This window comes from Salarias fasciatus, chromosome 15, assembly GCF_902148845.1.
Source record: "Salarias fasciatus chromosome 15, fSalaFa1.1, whole genome shotgun sequence".
Lineage (NCBI taxonomy): Eukaryota > Metazoa > Chordata > Actinopteri > Blenniiformes > Blenniidae > Salarias > Salarias fasciatus.
The window spans coordinates 26155187-26173565 of NC_043759.1; the positions used below are offsets into that span (position 1 = coordinate 26155187).

The 18379-nt window shown below is 47.1% G+C and overlaps 1 protein-coding gene across 1 annotated transcript; it reads right to left on the reverse strand.

Moving 5' to 3' along the window:
- Positions 1 to 643: 643 nt before the first annotated feature.
- znf292b (zinc finger protein 292b) lies at positions 644 to 17738 on the reverse strand. The gene is made up of 8 exons (XM_030109937.1): positions 17563 to 17738; positions 11301 to 11455; positions 11150 to 11225; positions 10888 to 11023; positions 9755 to 9957; positions 9355 to 9491; positions 8649 to 8790; positions 644 to 8107 (listed from the first exon to the last, which is right to left on the reverse strand). The coding sequence occupies exons 1-8, from the start codon at positions 17725 to 17727 to the stop codon at positions 1343 to 1345; spliced, it is 7779 nt and encodes a 2592-aa protein (XP_029965797.1). The 5' UTR covers positions 17728 to 17738; the 3' UTR covers positions 644 to 1342.
- Between the last annotated feature and the right edge of the window lie 641 nt (positions 17739 to 18379).

Below are 18379 nucleotides of genomic sequence, written 5' to 3' on the forward strand. Positions count from 1 at the left end.
TGTAAATATGTTAGTGTGCGTTGAAATTTTTGTAATTTTATTATTCTATTTTAGTTGCTTTCTATGTATGTTTAAATACAGAATACTATGACGCTACATCATAGAAGCCTTTTTTTCCACTCTGAACTCTCCTGGAGCCTACAGACTCATTGCAGATTACATTTCAAACGTTTCCCTCGATAAACAGCATGTTGTATGAGGCTTCTGCATGTCTGTAGAAATAAATGACTGAGCTCCTGCTGCTCTGATCAAACACTGAAGAGTTTCTGCTTTGTGCTTTAACGAAACCTTAAGTAAACATGGCGACTTTAAATCTGAAAGTTCTCACACGATGCTGACAGTTCCTGTTGGACCAGACTGAATTAAACCTGGAAATTAACACACTGGTTGAAAGAGATGTTTCACTTCAGGTTGGTGTTGTAGAGTCGTTTGTCAGAACCTCTTTTCAGACACTTCTCTGGAAACACAAAGGGCCTCACATTTCAGTCCAGAATACAGATGTTGACAAGAATACAGCTGGAAAAATAGGTATTTTTTTAAGCATAAAAAATAGAGAATATGAAGACTTTTTTTTTTAAACATGAAAACAATTTTAGGGTTCAACTAATATTACAGCCTGTTGCATCTCTTCGAAAGTCCTCAAATCTAATCTCACTGGTGTAAAGACAGCATTTCAATTAAGAGAATAAAGAGACCACACCGTTTTTTTCATGTCATGTATGATTTATACATGTTTATTGGTAGAAGGCCTGTCTGAAACGCTTCGACAAAAGAAAAATTAAATAATGATTGTATCTGGTGGTTTTCAGATAGAAAATCTTACAAATGAGGGAAACACTACAAAACACTCACGAGCTTGTTTTGTTCAGAATAATTTAAAAAGTTTGCCTTCCAGCTGCGGCGCCACGCTAACGATTCCTGAGCTGCGGCGTTGCTGCAAGAGCAAGTCCAGATGGCAGTAAAAAAACAACAACTGAAGAACAGCAGGACTGCTGGTGGCAGTGGGCAAAAACCAACTATATACACACAACACACAGTAGTCCACGTCTCCAAACCACAAACTACACACCACTTCACGATCGTCCTCTCCACGTCCCACAGGGATCATAAGACCTATGTCCACATCACGGCTGAGAGTTCGTTTGGACTTCATGAAAACATGCTTCACATTCCATATCAAAAAAGACAAACTCATTTACAGGTAATGCAGCTCAGAAAGGTTTATCAGATGTGATAAAAAAAAAAAACACAGAAAAGAAAGTTCGATGCAGGCCAGCAGCCGGCCGCGGGTTCGAACTCGCTCCAGTCCTGAGATTCTGCTTTAGCGCCGCCCCGGAGGACGTCAGACCGTCTTGGTCAACACCACGGCCGGCTGCATGCCCTGCAGCTGCTTCAACATGAGGCCCGACACGCTGGCGAAGGCCGCGTCGAAGTGGATCCGGACCCTCCCCAGAGGCTTCAGGTTCCCGGGGTTGCTGAACCAGACACAGGTGTCGGCGACGTGCGGGCCGGACAGGTTCCTCCAGGCGTCCCTCGGGACGGTCAGCGGTGGTCCCGGTTGGTTGGACCGCTCCAGGAACTTTAAGAAGGACACTTCGAATCCCATCGGTTTGAAGGAGGACAGAGGGGCGGTCTCCTCGCCCGCCTCCTCGCCCGCCTCCTCGCGCGACACATCGTCCTTCGCGGGAAACACGGCGTCGGTCTTGTTCGTCACCGCGTCGGCTTTGGCCAGTCGGATCTTCTTACGCTTCACTATTTTGTCCAGGAACTTTTTGGGGCGACCTCGCTTGCGTTTGAGTATCACGGTGCCGTTGGTGCTCTCGCTTGACATTTTGCGGATCAACACGATGGGGTTTATGGAGGTGGCCCTTCTGCGCAGAATAGGCTGAACAGAGTCATTCTCGCCGCCGCCTCCTGCTTCCACGGCCGCCTCTGGCGCCGGCTCGCTGTCCGAGAGGTCCGAGGTGTTGTCCGATTTGGAGTCGTCAGTCCTGACATGGCGGCACCGCTGCTTGGGGAACTTCTTACAGAATATGAAGTGGCTCCTCTGCTGCTCCAGGTACTTTGCCGACAGTCCGTGGCCGATGTAGTGCTTCACGATGTGCCGCTCCGACTTCATGACCGACTCGCAGCCTTTGATCATGCAGGGGTACTGCAGAGTAGACTTCTTTGTGCACATTGCCGATGCTTCTACTTTAGATTTCAAGGATGGCTTCCCATATTTAGCCCAGTGGCTGATCTTTGACTTCGGAGCTCGTTTTGTGTGGCGCGCCCTGGACAAGAGCTTCTTGTTGCTCTCGATGTTTTCTTTACCGTTACTTGTTTTCGGGATGGGGTAATGTAAGGTCTTTGAGCTCTGTTTGACAGGTTCTTCTTTGATGTCTTGGTTCTTCAGTTTGGGCTGGGACAGGTCCTGATGCTTTTTCATGGTGTGCCGGAGAAGGTTCGACTTTGTGGCGTACGAACGGTCGCAGCCCTCGATTTCACACTTAAATGAAACGAACGATTCAGGCTTGGCGAACTTTATATCTTTATGCATTTCTTTGACGTGTTTTATGAATTTCCAGAAATTAGTGAAGGACTCCGTGCATCCCTGGTGGCCGCAGGTAAACTTGCCAAGCGTTATGCTGGTTAAGATGCTGATGATCTTGTCGAGGGGGAATTTGTGCAGCTGGACGTAATGCTGGAACAGGTTGGGAACAAACTGGAACACGCAGCAGCAATCTTTGACTTGGCAACGGAACTCCGAAATGTGGGGGTACTCCATCTCTGCCTCTTCCTCCTCTTCGTTCGTGGTCTCACACGCTTCTTCACACTGGTCCTGCTCTCGGTTGACCTCCAGGGCCGACAGAGCAGACTGATGTACGGCCCTGTAGTGAAGGATGAGGTTATGCTGGATGGTGAAGGCCGCCACACAGCCCTGATGGACACAGCAGTACGGTCTGTACCGACTCGTGGAGTCCCCCGACTTGGGCTTTCTCTCTTTCACCTTCTTGGTGGCGTCCACACTGGGCTTAATTACTACTGGCGTACTGGACACTGACTGTTTGACAGGATGAAGCCCGTTGACCAGCTGTGGGGCAGATTGAACCGGGTTGGGAGGAACAGCAGCTTGGCTCACTGGGGGGATTTTGGGCTGGTTTCCTGGGTGAGCTTGTGGCCACTGAGGTGCTGCCGTCCCTGTCTGAGCTGACTGGCTGGCAGGTACTGTCATAGGCATTGGTTGGTTGTGCATGGGAGCAGCTTGCAGGGAACAAATGACTGAGGAGCGATTGTCCTCTTGAGATTTTTCATTCGCTATGTTTGGGCAAGGCATCAGGCCCTGTGGAATGCACTCCTGTTTCACTGCATCTTGGCCAAAATAAGGGTGCATGTGACTGTCTGTGGAGGAGTGAGTAGCTGCTGTAGCTGCTGCAGGTGTTGCCTGGTTGGTGCCAACAGTCTGGTTTACAACAGTGACAGAATCAGTAACTTTAGTATTCCTGCGCATCATATCTAAATCTGCAATCTCCTCAAAGGACAATTTGTGGGCAGACTGGTAGTGAATACGAAGGTTTGAATTTCGAGTAAACGCCTTGGGACACTTCTGGCACTTGAAGGGAGCATACAGGCCTAACCTTTTCTTAACCACATTCACCATCTCAAGAGTGTAATTGTGAACTTTAGCGAGGTGCCTCCAAAGCGTGTCCCCAGTCATGAAACTCAGTGTGCAGCCTTCACTCTCACAGTGATACGGCTTGATTAAGTCTGACTGCACCAATTTACGCGGTTTAGTCTTTGCTGCTGCTCTTTGCTCTTTATTGACACCGTTAGTGGAATTAGCTTGCTTCATCTGATCAGCTCTTTCTCTGATCAAATCGAGCTTTTCAAATGCACACTGAATTTCTGACATGGATCGTTGCTGACTGGCTGATAACTGAGCTGGTTCAGAGTCTGGCTCATTTGCCACAGTGCCCATGGGACTCAGCACCTCCTGCTGTTGGATAGCACCATCTCTGAAATGCGTAAAGCTTTGTGTTTTCAGCAGTTGTTCGATTTCTCCTGAGGTCCCAGGCATAATTGCACATTTTTCATGATGGATTTTCCCTTTACTTGTCGAGTCACTGTTTGCGCTTCTCACTGTTGGCTTCAAAGCTGAATTATCAGGAGAGTTGCCGGGGGGACCCAGAGAAATGGAACTAGGATTTTGGTCAGCGCTGCCAGAATGAAAAATGCCATTTCTACGTTGAAAGTCGCCTGATAAAATCTGCTCACGCAGCCTTTTTTTAATATCTTGTTCAGCTGTTTTACGCTCCGCCTCAGCAGAATTACTACCTGTTGGTGGAGCGCGTTGACGATCGGGTAACAGTGCTTGTGTGAGTGGAGGTGGGGCTGTGTCGGGTGTCTGGACGGCTGTCCTGGAGTGATACCCTTTGCTATGGACTTCCCCGGCAGCAGTGTGATTTAGGGGAGCGCTACCTGGAATGGCAGTAGAAGGGTTTCCTGTGAGCATTTGGGTAAGAAGTGGGTTTGGGAATTTGTTTCCAGTAAATGTATCGATGTTTGTCTGAGGATAATGGGTGCTGTAGAGGTTGTCTTCTTGCTTCAGCTGGACGTTTTCTGTGTGCTGTATTACTGAGCTACCTGGTAAAGTGGCGCCAAAGGGAGGGCAGCGGTTTTGGAACAATGTCTGAGCAGGAGGTGACTGCAAAAACAAATCAGACGCACTGGACTCTGCCATTATTTGCCGGAAAATATCGTCTGCTTCATCACTCCCATATGCTGGCAAGTCATCTTGCGAGTAACTGGGGGCAGAATAATCGTTTGTTGCTGCTGAAGGAGCAGCAGTCACTGACATATGTGGCTTCTCCTGATAAACAGCTGCAGCAGTACCATTGTAGGACATCTGTGATTGAGGGACGTTACCCGTCTGTTCTGAGTGGAGAAGATCAAGGAATGATCTTGGTAAGTCTGTGTTCAGTTCTAATTCATCGTACGGTTTGCAAACTGCACGCTTAGATAAATGGCCCCCGAGAGATCTGGGGTTATCGAATTCTCTAAAACACCTACAACAAACAAATTTGCCATCTTTGACAATCGCGGGCCATTTCGGCCTTCTGCTTTTACGGGCTGGCTTGTCAGGGCCGTTTTCAGGCATGAACAGACCGTTCGGATAGTGGCTGTTAACGTTGTTCTGGTTTTCACCGACAGCGGAAGGAAAACTAGGCTGTAAATGATTCTGAATGGCGTTTGCTTCCTCCGGTGTCTGTGAAACGGGTGCTTGACTACTTTGCATCTGCACCGCGTACGGCGGAAAGGCTTCGACCTGCGGCAGCATCTCCTTTGCATCACTGACATGCTGGGGAAGGAGTGGCTGGTTCCTACTGTCAAGCAGTGGTGACTGCAAGGACTCGGCTGGTCTGCTCAGACCTGCTGCCATCATAGAGCAGGAGGGGCTGGTGGGAGGTAGAGGGACACATGCTGGACTGGCTTGCGGCACTGCCTGCAAACCGGGAGGGTAGATTATAGAGGGGGGACATTTCAGACTTTGCTCGCCTCCTGCAAGTGTTTGCCAATTCTGACCGTCCGACGACTGTGACTGTGCAGTGTCTTGGATTCCATCACTTCTTAGCTGGGAAACGACAATATGATTCAGAACATCTGACATGAGAACTGAGCCACTGAGGGCAGGTGAAGGTAACAAATTCTGGCTGTTGAAATTTGAACCTGTGGTCATGTTAGCATAAGGAGGCGACTGAATAACATTCTGCCTCTGAACTGCTTGGACCGCTTCTCTGCTGGCCTTCTGGTTCTGAACCAAGGCGGCCGAGCTCACGTTCCCCACAATCTGGGTCTTTGGTGCTGGTGCATAAGTGATCTTGAATTTAGTTCGAGCGAGCTTCCATTGCTCATAGAAATCTGGGTGAACAGCTTTCATGTGTTTGCTAACGCTCCTGGGAGTGCTGTAGTGTCGTATGCACGTCTCCAAAGCACAGTGGAATCGCTCTCTCAGCCCTGGAGGGGGGCCGGTGCTGCTGGAGGAGCTAACAAGGTTCTCAGATTTGTTCCCTGTAAGCTGCTGAGAGTTCACTGTCGGGGGGAGAGGTTGGGACACTGGTTGGGGTTTTGTTGAGTTCAGCGCCTGTGGAGCTGTTGACAGGCCAGTATTAGTGCTACACACCGGCCCTTGATGAACTGGCAACGGCAAGTTACTGACATGACTGTAGTTAAGGGCTGCGTTATTGACAGTATTTGGGTACATTTGTGGCTGGCTCTGCAGGACATTTCCAATATGGGCTTCAAGCGGAGGTGCTGGCTGATTCTGTTGGGGGGGCCTCACATAGTCAAAAGAGGAACCACCGGGATCATCTCGGAGTCCCGTTGTTTCCGACAGGTGGGAATGTACAGACTGAATGACCGAATTGTTTAAGCTTTGAGCATGACCAGAGGGACAACTTGTATTTTGTGGTTTTGGGTTGACTCCATGTTGACCCACTGTCTCCAGGGGCTTTGGTGGAGATCTAAGCAATTCCTCTATGGACGTCGGCTGCCTCACAGGATCTCTATGGTCGGCACTTCCAGCGTTCCAGTTGCTCTGGAAGCTTCCTTGGTTGGAGGAGGAAGGTGGACTGCGCAGCATCTGTTCTATGAGTGACGGACCAGGTTTCTTAATTTGCGTCGGCTGCTCCAAACTCTCAGAACTCTCCTCTTCGGCAACGTGCTTCTGCTGATGCAAATCCAGCTGCTGCTGCGAGTGGAACACCTTTCCACAGTCTGCAACTTTGCATGTAAACGTTTTATAATGTTGGGCCTCATGGTCGTACAGCCTAAACGCCTCGTTGAAGATTTTCCCACAGTTTGGGAACATGCATCTAGCTCTGAAAAACGAGTGCGTCTTTTTATGTACGAGGAGTTCAGCGTTGGACAGGAAGCTGGCCTTGCAGTTCAGCTGGATACAGATGTACGGCTTGGCCCCGCAGTGGACCTGCAGGTGGTTGTTGAGGTGGGTGACGCTAATGAAGTGGCGACGGCAGTACTGGCAAATCACCTTCTTGCTCTGCATCTCCAGGAACGTCTTGGCCTCGTCGTCGTCCCTGTGGGTTTTAACATGTGCAATCAGATTTTTTAAGAACTTGAAGCTTCTCCGGCACGTTCCCACAGGGCAGACGTTCCCTTCGCAGACGTCTGCGCTGCCTTGACATGCCGTGGCTTTGACGCTAGGAATCGAGGTCGTCTTCTGGTCTGACGAGTCGTCGTTTTTGAGAAGTCCGTTTTGTGTTTGGGCATTGTGGGTCAACGCCGCAACGACGGGGGCAGCCGTTTTGGACTCGGCCAGCCGCCTGCTGGTTTTCATCGCCGTCAGCCTTTCCTTGCAGGACTGCTTCACGTGCGAGGTGACGTGGGGAATCAAAGTGTCTTTAGAACTGAAGGTTTGGGCACATATGGGGCAGGTGTATATGCCTCCGCTTTGGTGGATCTGCGCGTGACGCACAATCCTGTGGCCAAGAAACTCTTTGTCACATAACACACAGTATTGCATGTAGGCCTGCCAGTTCCTAAACCTGGCAGATATAAAACCCTTCTCCCTCAGTTTCTTCATTTCTCTGTTCTTCCGTTTCTTGTCCGTCATATCGTCAAGGTCGTACGTGCCCTCGATCAAGTGACTGGGGATATTATCAAACTCCTTGAGACTCTGAAAGTCCTCGTCTTCTTCGGGGCTTTCCGTGTCATTCAGCAAGTCGATAGACGACACTATCGAGGCTTCTTCGCCCATTAGTGCCAAGCAGTGGCGTTTCAGTGTTTTCCAGTCCCAAAACTCGGGGTCGAAGGGCCACTGGGTTTTGAAGACCAGCAGGAGGTCACAGCGTAGCGAGTTGGGAATGGGCATGCTCTCCTCCTCCAGCTTCTGATCCGGCTCATTGTAAAGAGTCTCTACGGCGTAGTACGAGTCCACCGTGGGCTCCAGGAGGAATTCCGTCAGCTGACAAGCTCGCTTCACTTCCAGGTCGTTTGGGAGCAGACAGGAAACAGTTTTACATACAGTGGCTTTCATATTCCCGTCGTCGGTGTCCATCCGCAGAGCCCTCATGCACATTTCGATGCACACAGGTAAGCCAGCGTCGTCAACCTGTGAAGAGAGACGCAAACATCACTCAAAGCTGAAATATGACTGATGGCTTCATATCTGATTTGTAAAGACATTTTTACACTTCTACAGTTTGGAGTGACCCAAAAGCCATAGTTTCCTTTAAATTGTTAAGAGCGCTTTCACAGTTTAAAGTGCTCTGCAGACATGAGATGATAGTACACCCCTTCTGCAGGAGTCGTCACTGTAAGAGGCTGAATTCCTCTTTACTGCTCTGTGATTGAACCTTTGAATTAGAGCCGCTTCAGTTAATCCAGTGACTTCGTTTTTTATTTTGACAATTCACTGTGTCTCACATGAGGGCTTTTAATTTGATTTCGGTTCAACACAAATGACTTCTGCTTGCTTCAGCTCTTCAGGACAAAATAGTTATGCTTGGGGAAACTGGTGGTTGATTTTAAATGCGTAAAACAAATATACATAAAAAATTCCATCAAAATGAAGTCATTAAACCCGATGAAGCAGATCTCTGAAGCATCATCTCACTCTGTCTGTAAAAGGAATAAGTTTCGTCTCGACTGACCTCTGACTGGATGACCTTGATGAGGAAGAGGATGTGGTAAACGGTTTTGGAGATCAGCGACATCTGGCGGCAGCTGTTGAGGAAGGTCTGCTCTGAAGGCTCCAGTCGCTTCAGCAGCTTGCTCCAAAACAGCGTCAGCTCCCTGGGTTGAAGGGAGAACATGCAAACACCCATTACAGCAGCATTCACCGAGTTAATAAAGCTCTTCAGGTCCAAGGCTTCGTTTCTACACGCTAATCCTGGGAGGCTAGGCATACTGGGCTGAAATTTCAGGATGAAGCTGAAATTAACCTGAACTTTGGGACTTTTGGGGTTCTTGAGCTCCATTTTTAATTAGCACCACTTACTCATTTTTTCCCATCACAGATCAGACTCAGTAATTCCTCCTCCTGAATAGTGTTGTCAATCTGTATTCCTTTACCAGCCATGGTTTATCTCTCTATCCCTTAACAGATTAAATACTGCTTGTCTAATTGTCATTACATTGTATAATAAAATGAGTGACATTAAGTGTCTATATCCAGCGTTGTTGAAACGCAGTGGGTTAGAAGAAAGAATGAAAAAGGATGTATATAATGTGGCTTAAAAATACTTTTCCATCCTTTTGAAAATCCACCTATGTGTGACTGAAAGGCGTGTGTCGAGGCCCGAAGGCTTGATGAAGTGATGAATTACGGTCAGTGTATTCCCTCTACGGCGTTCTTACCAGGCGCAGTAGGTGTCTCCTTGCAGAAGCTGGCGGGTCAGAAAGGCTGAGCAGAGGCTGAACGCTGCCCGGTCGTCTCCTTCAGACTCCAGGTTACAGATCATCTCCAGCACTTCTCTGCAGTCCTCCTTCGCAAGCTGAGCACAACAACACAGTCAGCTCTGATTTACTGGGAACGTCAGGTGTCACATAATCCACAGTCAGTTCAGAGGAAACAGAAGAAAACACTTAAGAAGCTGAGGCGTTTTCAATTTCTCCCATCTCATGGATCAAGAAAAGGAAAATTAAAGCTCACAGAAATGATTTTAAAGAGATTTCAAAGTGAAGGTGTTCATTTCTAGAGCGGTCTCATGGTGAAGCATAAGCTGGTTGTTCCTCCAGCAGTGACGGCGGTCCTCACCTGCTCCATGAGCTGGTCCTGCTCCGACGTGGCGCAGAGGCAGACCAGGTAGATCTGCTTGAAGGGGCCCTTCCCCTGGAGGCCGAGAGCCTCGGCGCAGGTCTTAGCCAGCCGGGCGGCCTTCACCAGCTGCTGCTCCTTCATCAGCTGCTTCACCCTCATCTCCAGCAGCACCGGGCCCTCCTGCACCAGGAACCGCTCCACTGAAACAGCAGCAGCAGCACGGAGCTTAGTGCAGGAAGCACAGAGCGATCCGGCCACTTCCTCCATAAAGCACTTCAAAAACATCACATGTCTCTGCATTTTTGGTTTATAAGTGAGGATTTCTATCAGTAAAAGAAGAAATAAATGCATTTTGGTCAAATTAAAGTTAGTTATTGACCATATATATATATATATAGAAAAGACTTGACTGGACGCTGCAGCATTTTCAATCAGACATTTTCATACAGAAATGCATTTCAGAACTTCAAAATTACTTTAAAAACAGCATGTACTCGAGCCAGTCAAGGTTGAAGTCACTGACAATAATCCAGAGTCTGCTGCTTTAGTTTGTCTCGTTGAAATGTTTAGTATAACTGACACAAACCCAGTCTTCACTTTGAATCAACTCCGTTTTTCAGAAGCTGATTAATGTATCATTACACAGAACAGAGCTTTGATTTACAGAACTGAAGCATTTTGTTCTTTATTCAGCCTGTTTTCTGAATGATTTTAGAATTTACTCTAAAAATGCTCAAAACCGCTCTTCTGAAATGTTCTGAGAGGAAAATAAAACACGTATCACTGAACAGTGTATAGTTTTGTCACTTTATGAGATTCACCGGTGTATGAAGATGAATCACAAACGTCTCACAATCAGTGAAGCTCAGAGTTTTTCAGCTGGTTTGGTTGAGATGATCAGTGACACTGATCAGAGCAACACACACACACTCTCTCACACACACTCATGAACAGGTTGCTTGGCAACAAGTTGTGAGAAAAAAAGCCCCACAAAGTGAGTTTTTGGTTATATAGTCAGCTGGAGAGAGAGTGAGGTGAGGAGCCGTTAGTTTCTACCACATAAACTCCTCGCCACCCGCTTAGACGCTACAGCTGTTTTCACAGGCGTGCGTCCGACTGTGAGGACTCACCGTCGTCCGGCTGCAGGCTCTGGTCGGACAGCAGGCTCTGCAGGACGCTGCTGGTCCAAACGCCGTCATACTGGCCCAGAGTGGACAGCAGCGACAGCTGAGACATCCCGTTCTCCTCAAGCTTACTGTGAGCAAACTGCAAACAACACACCGTTTAGTCCGGATCACAACGATTTTCTTACTGCGTGAAGACAACAGACCAGCACTTTAACAATGTGAGCTTTGAGAGTTAGGTTTGAGGAGTGACAGTCCTGATGTTTACCTGCACAGACAGCTTGAACTGTTGCCAGACGCCATCGGGGACGTCCTTCAGGGAGAGCAACAGCTCCAGAAAACTCCTGCACAGCAAACCGCCAGTCATTAAGCCAGACTTCAGGAAAAACGCTCTTTTCAGCGGCGGCGGTTGTACTCACAGTGAGAGCCTCTCCGCCACCAGAGGCACGTTTTCACACTGCAGCGAGAGGTACTGGGAGGCCTGGGCGTAACTCAGCAGGCCCACGATGTACACCTCCACCAGCGGCAGAGGGTCTTCTTCTACCTTCCAACGGCCGGCGTACTCCAGCAGCGTCTGCAGAGGGAGGACAGGACAGGACAGGACGTCACCGACAACGCCGACACGCGTCCTCAGAGGAAAGCAGGTTCGTCCCAAAATCAAGATCTTGATTCAAAGACTTGTTTCTCCACCTGGAACCTCGTTGGTAGCATCTTCAGAAAAAGTTGAGAGCTAATAAAACGAGCTGCAGCAGGCAGTGACGACGCGCTCGCTCCCACTCTGCAAAAATGCTGGAAAAGTTTTATTCTTTGTTGCTTCTCCCCCACATGGCTTTTTAACAGCAAAACAAAAGATACTAATGAAAAACAAAAGCCATCTGCCATGACCTTCATTACAGCGCTCCACATTCGCACAGCTGGAGGGAAACAAGAGTTTCTGTCAGCTGAGGAGGAGGAAAAAACACATGCATTTTTCCGCAGAACAGATCAACACTAAACGGCGATGTTCGCAGGAAGACACTGACCTGATGCCCTCATATTTGGTCACTTCAGACATTTTTAACGCTGGTAGGTTTTATAAACCAAATTGCTTTTGAAATGGAGCTGACCTGCCTGATATCTCCGAACCGGTTTAACTGAAGTGAGAGACTACAGCTCAGAGCACAACAACCTTGGTTTGGTCAATTTCGATGTCTGAGCTTCATCAGACACTGTAGAAATAAATGAGCTACATCAAAGCAAAGGGCGACGCTTTTACTGACTGCAACACAGATTATTTCAGATCCAAGTCATTTACTGTTTATCACTCTGAGGTTATATGATCAGTTTTATCTCTGTGTGAAAGCTGTAAAACCATTGACTGAGCACTGGTTCATCCTTTCATTCTGAAGAGAGAAATAGCCTTTTCAGAACGACTCAACACTTCCACACAAACTGAAAGTAAAATTAATTATTAAGCGTTGCACAAACTGGAATCCTCTACCAGCAGCTATCAGAGGATAGCTTATTGTATCATCGTCGCTGCTTTATGATGTTCTTTTCATACGACTGTAACCCTGCATGTTTTTACGGGACGGACAATGAATGAAAATCAGCCCTGTGCTAAATACAGCTCATTTACAGCAACCTTGTGAAAACTTGTGAGACTGTAGATCAAGGTGCGCTGTCGAAGTAGTAAAGAATGAAAGAAAAGCACAGATAAGAAAAGCTTAGGTGAAGAGAGGGGACAGGTTTTTTTTTTTTTTTCTCCAGAGGAAGAAACCAGACAGTCTCACGAGGGAATGATTACAGTTAAAAAATTACAAAACCAAAGTGTTTACACTTGTACCGTGGTTCCTTGGTCAAAGAACCAGGTTACAGGTTTTGAAGAAAAAAAAACAGCAGAATGTTGTTGTTCTGGCGGTCTGTTTAAATGCTAACACAGCTCGGAGGAGGCGACTGAGCTTGGGAAACCGTCTGTATGTAAACAACGGCGACGGAGGACTCCACCATGCCTCCCCGGTTGATTTCAACAGCTCTCCTCTAAAGTGCTCATTTCCGACGCCTTCACGTGGATCACAGTCAGAGTCGCATCTACCAGGTAACGAGCGAGGCCATACGGAGGACGAAGACTGAATTCACCTGGAGGTCCACATCATACCTCTGCGTTTCATAAAAACACAGCTCCCATTAGCGGCACGCCATGCAAGCTGCTGATTGTTTTAAAAACATCACACTTGAAAGCAAAATGTGTATACATGGACGGCATACAAAGCGATCCATGATGAATCCTGGTTTCCCAGAGCCCTGGGTGAAGAAGTGGATTATGCAGCGTTCTGTGACATGAGCACAAAGTCTCTGGTGGAACTTTCAGGTCTGTAGCTTTGCAGCCAGCAGTCCTCAGCGCTGAGCAGAGTGTTTTTATCTGCTGGATATCCAATCAAATAATGTCCCAACATCTCCATGATACCCTGCTCAAGGAGCTAGCGCTCCCCCAGAGTGAGCACTGGGGCTCAGCTCCGCCTGCCGATGTTTCCATTAACTGGTGTCCGTGTCAACTTGTGACCAACAGACGTTGAAATACCGACTGAAACTTGTAGTCGTTCTAGCGAACGACAGTTATCTACAGTTACAGTAAATTTATAAGTTTAGAGTATTTTGTGAGTCTTATTTTAACATCTGCTGTTTCCAGCATGTGCTTACACAGAAACACGTCACTCATTAACAAGGGAACCAGTTAATCCATAACGCTGGCCGTTCGGTCCTCTTGCAGTCTGCTACGGAGCTCTTTGAACAACGATTTGCTTCCATCTTGCCTCTCCAGTGTTTTTTCTCTGGGGTTTTTTTTACTAAAAAAGTATTTTTCAAACACCGTCGAGTTCTGCTTGTTTTTGACTGTCCTGCTTCCCGTTTACTGCGCACGTCATCACGTCACTACGTACGATGGAACGCACGGCAGAACCATTAATCCTCCGTTTGATCCGCTCCAGTGTCACAGAGCAGATTATTGATCAGTGTACACTACCTCGCACAATCCGCTCCGAGCGAAGCGGATCCACTCGGGTGTTTATATGACACATTTACAATTCGATTTATACGGGGCCCCTGTAAACGTGGCCAAAGATCTTTTAGTTGAAGGGTAATTCATGAAATGAAAGGAAGTCATGCTGTGTCCACTTAAAAAATAAATAAATAACAGGTTACTTGTAAAAAACAAAACGTTCTGTATAAAGCGACTCCAGTCATTCCAGAATGATGACAGTTTCAACGTTCTAACCATACTTTGACAATTAAGATAATATCACTGATGGCCAGTATTTTAGCCAGGATAATCATGAAATTAAATTTTAATAGACATCTCATTTCGTTAATAATCACATATTTACACTGAATTTCTTGTTTTATGGACACATTTTAAACAGCTGTTTTATTTGAAGGTGCTGTGCTCCATGATAACTTCCACAGCACACAGACTTCTCTTGTCCCCCGTTGACCTGAAGTTCTTACATATTTCTGAATGCAGGACGACAGGTCGTCTCACTCGCTGCCGCCATTTTCACATCAAAACAGTGAAGGGGTTTACCCAGCACAGGACGGAGTGGTGTGGAGGAGAATTACTGGAAACCAGGTGAACCGTTTGAGACGAAGACCAAGAATCAACAGGAGGTCCACTCGGAAAACGACGAGTCGACAAATTCTCACCGCCAGTTCAGGTTCAAGGTTACTTTCTTTGCACCCGTGGATAGATCTGGTGAGCAGGAGACGTCTGAATCTGACATGACACAACATGACATACATTAAATCTGACAGGCAGGAACCTGATCGAGTGACGCTGAGGAAACAGAAGCAGCGCTCAGAGTTCACCAACGTTCAGCCAGGATAAGGAAAAAGATGATTGAAATAAGACACACACAACAAAACTAAAAAACACTCGAGTGAGATAAAAACAGTCTCTGAGATAAAAACCACGTGAATAACCTGCCATTAAAAGTCATGACAATAGAACAAATAAATAAGATAAATAGGAGTAAAAACATTAAGCGCTGGCACTGTTTCTTACTGATTAGATCAACTATTCACAGCAGCTCTGCAACGCAGCAAACAATGGAAACTGTTGATGAAGGGCTGCCCTGACATGCACTGAGCTTCATCATGTTGGATTACTGCGGCCCGACTTTCACCATAACGTAACGAAAACCCGGAGTGAAAAACACTGCAGCCACAATCCACATTTTCCAACACCAACTCCTAAAATCTGTCAGAACACAGAGCTTCCAAAGTCCAAGGCTGTGTTTATTCTGCGACTCACCAGAAAACCCCTGCTTGAACGTAACACCTGCACCTGAAGATGAGCACGTCTGGATGTGGAAGCCAGCATTAACATTAACACACACTCACTGCTTCAACACAGCAATCACACCTTGTTTTTATTTATTTTTTATAACCACACCAAACCTGACTGGCTGGAGCTTGTTTCACTTTCAAATTAGAAAAAAGAATCAATGTACTGACTGAAAAGGTCAAAACATATTTTAACAGCACAATGGAAGGAACTGAAATGGAATTTGATAAATTTACCAGATACAACAGTGTCGTTCAGTAAGTTCTGGGAAAAGCAAGCTGCCCTCTACTTGTCCATGTGTGAGCAGACTCGCCCTCTGCACGGATCCAGCCTAAAGGGCTCTATTCTACTTAGTTATGTGGAAATAAAAAACATGTGCATTATACAACAATAGCTTCACGTAAATGCTGGGGTATTTACACTCGAGCTGGATCAAATCCCTGGAGACGCTGTAATGACTTTAATTCAGTGCGATAAGCACAGGGAACATTTCCACCTGTCAGGTCACCTGCTACGAGAACTGACACACACACACACACACACACACACACACACACACACACACACACACACACACACACACACACACACACACAGTTTACACTTGTGTTCAGATTGTACTACCACCGCTACGTCACTTTCGCTTTAGGCTCAAAGGTCCTGACGTGCAGTTACTACCCCAGTCTGTCCCCAGACGGTATCCTCTGCCCAGGCTGCTATAAAGCACCGTGTCTCTGCAGAGACCCAGACACACACCTCCATGTTCTTCCCCATCGTTTGCTTGGAAAGTTGCAATGAGTTGAACTCCATATCAAACTCTGGTCCTCCAGCGCCGCCGTCCTGCATGTTTTAGGACTCATGAGGTTTTTTTCTGAGCTTGATTATGACGCCAACATTAGACTGAGGTGGGCTGAAGCAGGGAGACGTCTAAAACAAGCAGGACATCAGCTCTCAAAGACTGCAGCAATCAATGAAAACATGGTGTGCACTGATAACGCCACATCGCGGGGCTCATTGGTGATGTGTGAGGTTTACACTCCAAAGCCGGCATGGCCAGATGCATTTGTGAGGAGAAAAAGTGGCCCCCCATGTAATTCAGAGGGCACAGCTGAACTATCTGTGTGAGGGTCAGAGGGATTACCCGCTAACAGTGGGAGTGGCTATTAACCCAGCTCATGTCATGAAGGCTGAATCTCTGATTCGCCGGTTTGAGCTCACAGTTCCTGAGGGAATATCAGACCTTTAAGTGAAAGTGCTTTGGTGCTTGTTTACACTCGCCTTTCAGGCTTGCCACACGTGATCCGATCACCTGAAACACACATTAATGCCGAGTGTAAACAGCGCAAGCACTAACACAGCTGAGATGATGGAACAGACTGGTTTTTAGGATCACTTCTGACCACGTACTGTATTCACAGCACTGACATTCAGTCAACAATATTATCAGGACAAACACTGTGACAACACAGATTAAACCTTGAAGGCAGATGCTGATAAACTTCACTGTTCAGGGCCTTGTCGATTGACTGGTTTTACAATGATGATTCACTACAACGGACACACACACACACACACACACACACACACACACACACACACACACTTCTCCATTCACGGAACATACCAGGCTCTCTGCATCCACCTCAACCTTCCTATCGAGCAGCATGCCGCCATCAGCCTCCACGAGGGGTAAATGTTGTCTTTGGCGGATGTTTGGTGCATATTTTAATGCCACTCCAACAGGCACGCGCGTTACGTTCGGCACGTACACAGCAGAAATTCCTCACGAGAGAAAACACTCCGCTTATCTCAATAATTCCTGCTCATGTTTCATTGTATCGGACTCGCCATGTTGTCTCACCCTCCTGGCCGCAGCAGAAAGGTAACATATTGATAAAGGCTGGTTGGGGAAGCTACGTTACACCCCCCTCCCCTGTCAGCAAATAATAACCTCGCGTGAACGCGCATGTATCCAGGAACACGGACCTGAGCAAAACGTGACAGTGATTTCAGACCAGCACACCTCGTTTTGAAAAACAACACCCAAAACAACGTTAAGTCGATTACGGCATGCAATGAGAGGCACGAGAGAAAAGGGCTTCAAACAGCGAGCTGCACCCAGAATGAAGCTAGCAGGGTTAGCATTGGGTGCTCACGTGAAGCAGACAGCGAGGACTCCTCAATAAACACACAACACGTGCTCACAAGGTCGTACTGAAGAACCCACGAGATGCAAATAACATACACTGAACGCATCGGGCACGAATGGACTCTGAAGGCTTCTGTTTATGTGGATTATCCACGAGCTGGGTCGGAACATGCTAACTGGCTGTGTGCTAAACTCATGGGGGAAAATGACTCACCCGACAGAACTCCTGGCAGTACTCGGAGGAGGACTGCACCGGACCGCCGGCCGCGTCTCCGGCGACGCCTTCCTGCAGCCGCTGCAGCCGCTCTCGGAGCTCCAGGATCGCCCGGTCGGTCTGTCCAGCGGTACTCCGGTCCTGCTCGGCCTCGTCGTCCGCCATCTTCACATCCAGCTCCGGCGCGTACCACTCCTGCGTAACCACGTAAAAGTGACGCACGACGTCGGCGCAGTGACGTACCCTGCGTCTTATTATCATCTCAGTGTTTTTTATGTTATGCGTCGAGTTTTTGTATTTGAGTACTGTATGGAAACTGACAGTGTGATGGCAGCACAGGCTATTTTATTCTATTCTGTTTTAAAATATAAAAGACATTTGATTTAAATGATGATTTATAGATTAAGTTATGGAAATGAAGAAGGGTTAACTCAATCTCTTGCTGTGATCAGTTCCTGAGGGGAACAAAAAATGATAAAAAAAAAAAAAATAAATAAAAGGAAGGCTGGTGACCATATTAACAATAACACTAAAGGTCAGCACACAAAACACTTTTAATATACAGACCTATAGAAATAGTAAACATATAAAAACTCAACATAGTATATTTACATTTCACACCAGGCAGTGGCTTAAAGCGATCTAAAGTAACCAGAAGTGATTTCAACAGGCAGCATGAAAAACAGCTGCATTAAACTACATAAGGCGAACCTGGAAGATAAATCCTCACATTTCAGCATAAAGGGAATATTTTCCTCTCTACAGCCACACTCACTGTTCATCTCAGCATCCGTCAATAAATTGTCAGATTAAATCA

What these genes read in the sequence shown, in the direction of transcription:
- znf292b (XM_030109937.1), bottom strand. Translation starts at nt 17,727, where the DNA reads ATGGCGGACGACGAGGCCGAGCAGGACCGGAGTACCGCTGGACAGACC. An exon ending in ACTGCCAGGAGTTCTGTCGG is followed by an intron (nt 11,456 to 17,562) that starts GTGAGTCATTTT and finishes CTCCCTCTGCAG; the next exon opens with ACGCTGCTGGAGTACGCCGG. An exon ending in TCAAGGTCATCCAGTCAGAG is followed by an intron (nt 8,108 to 8,648) that starts GTCAGTCGAGAC and finishes CTCTCTTCACAG; the next exon opens with GTTGACGACGCTGGCTTACC.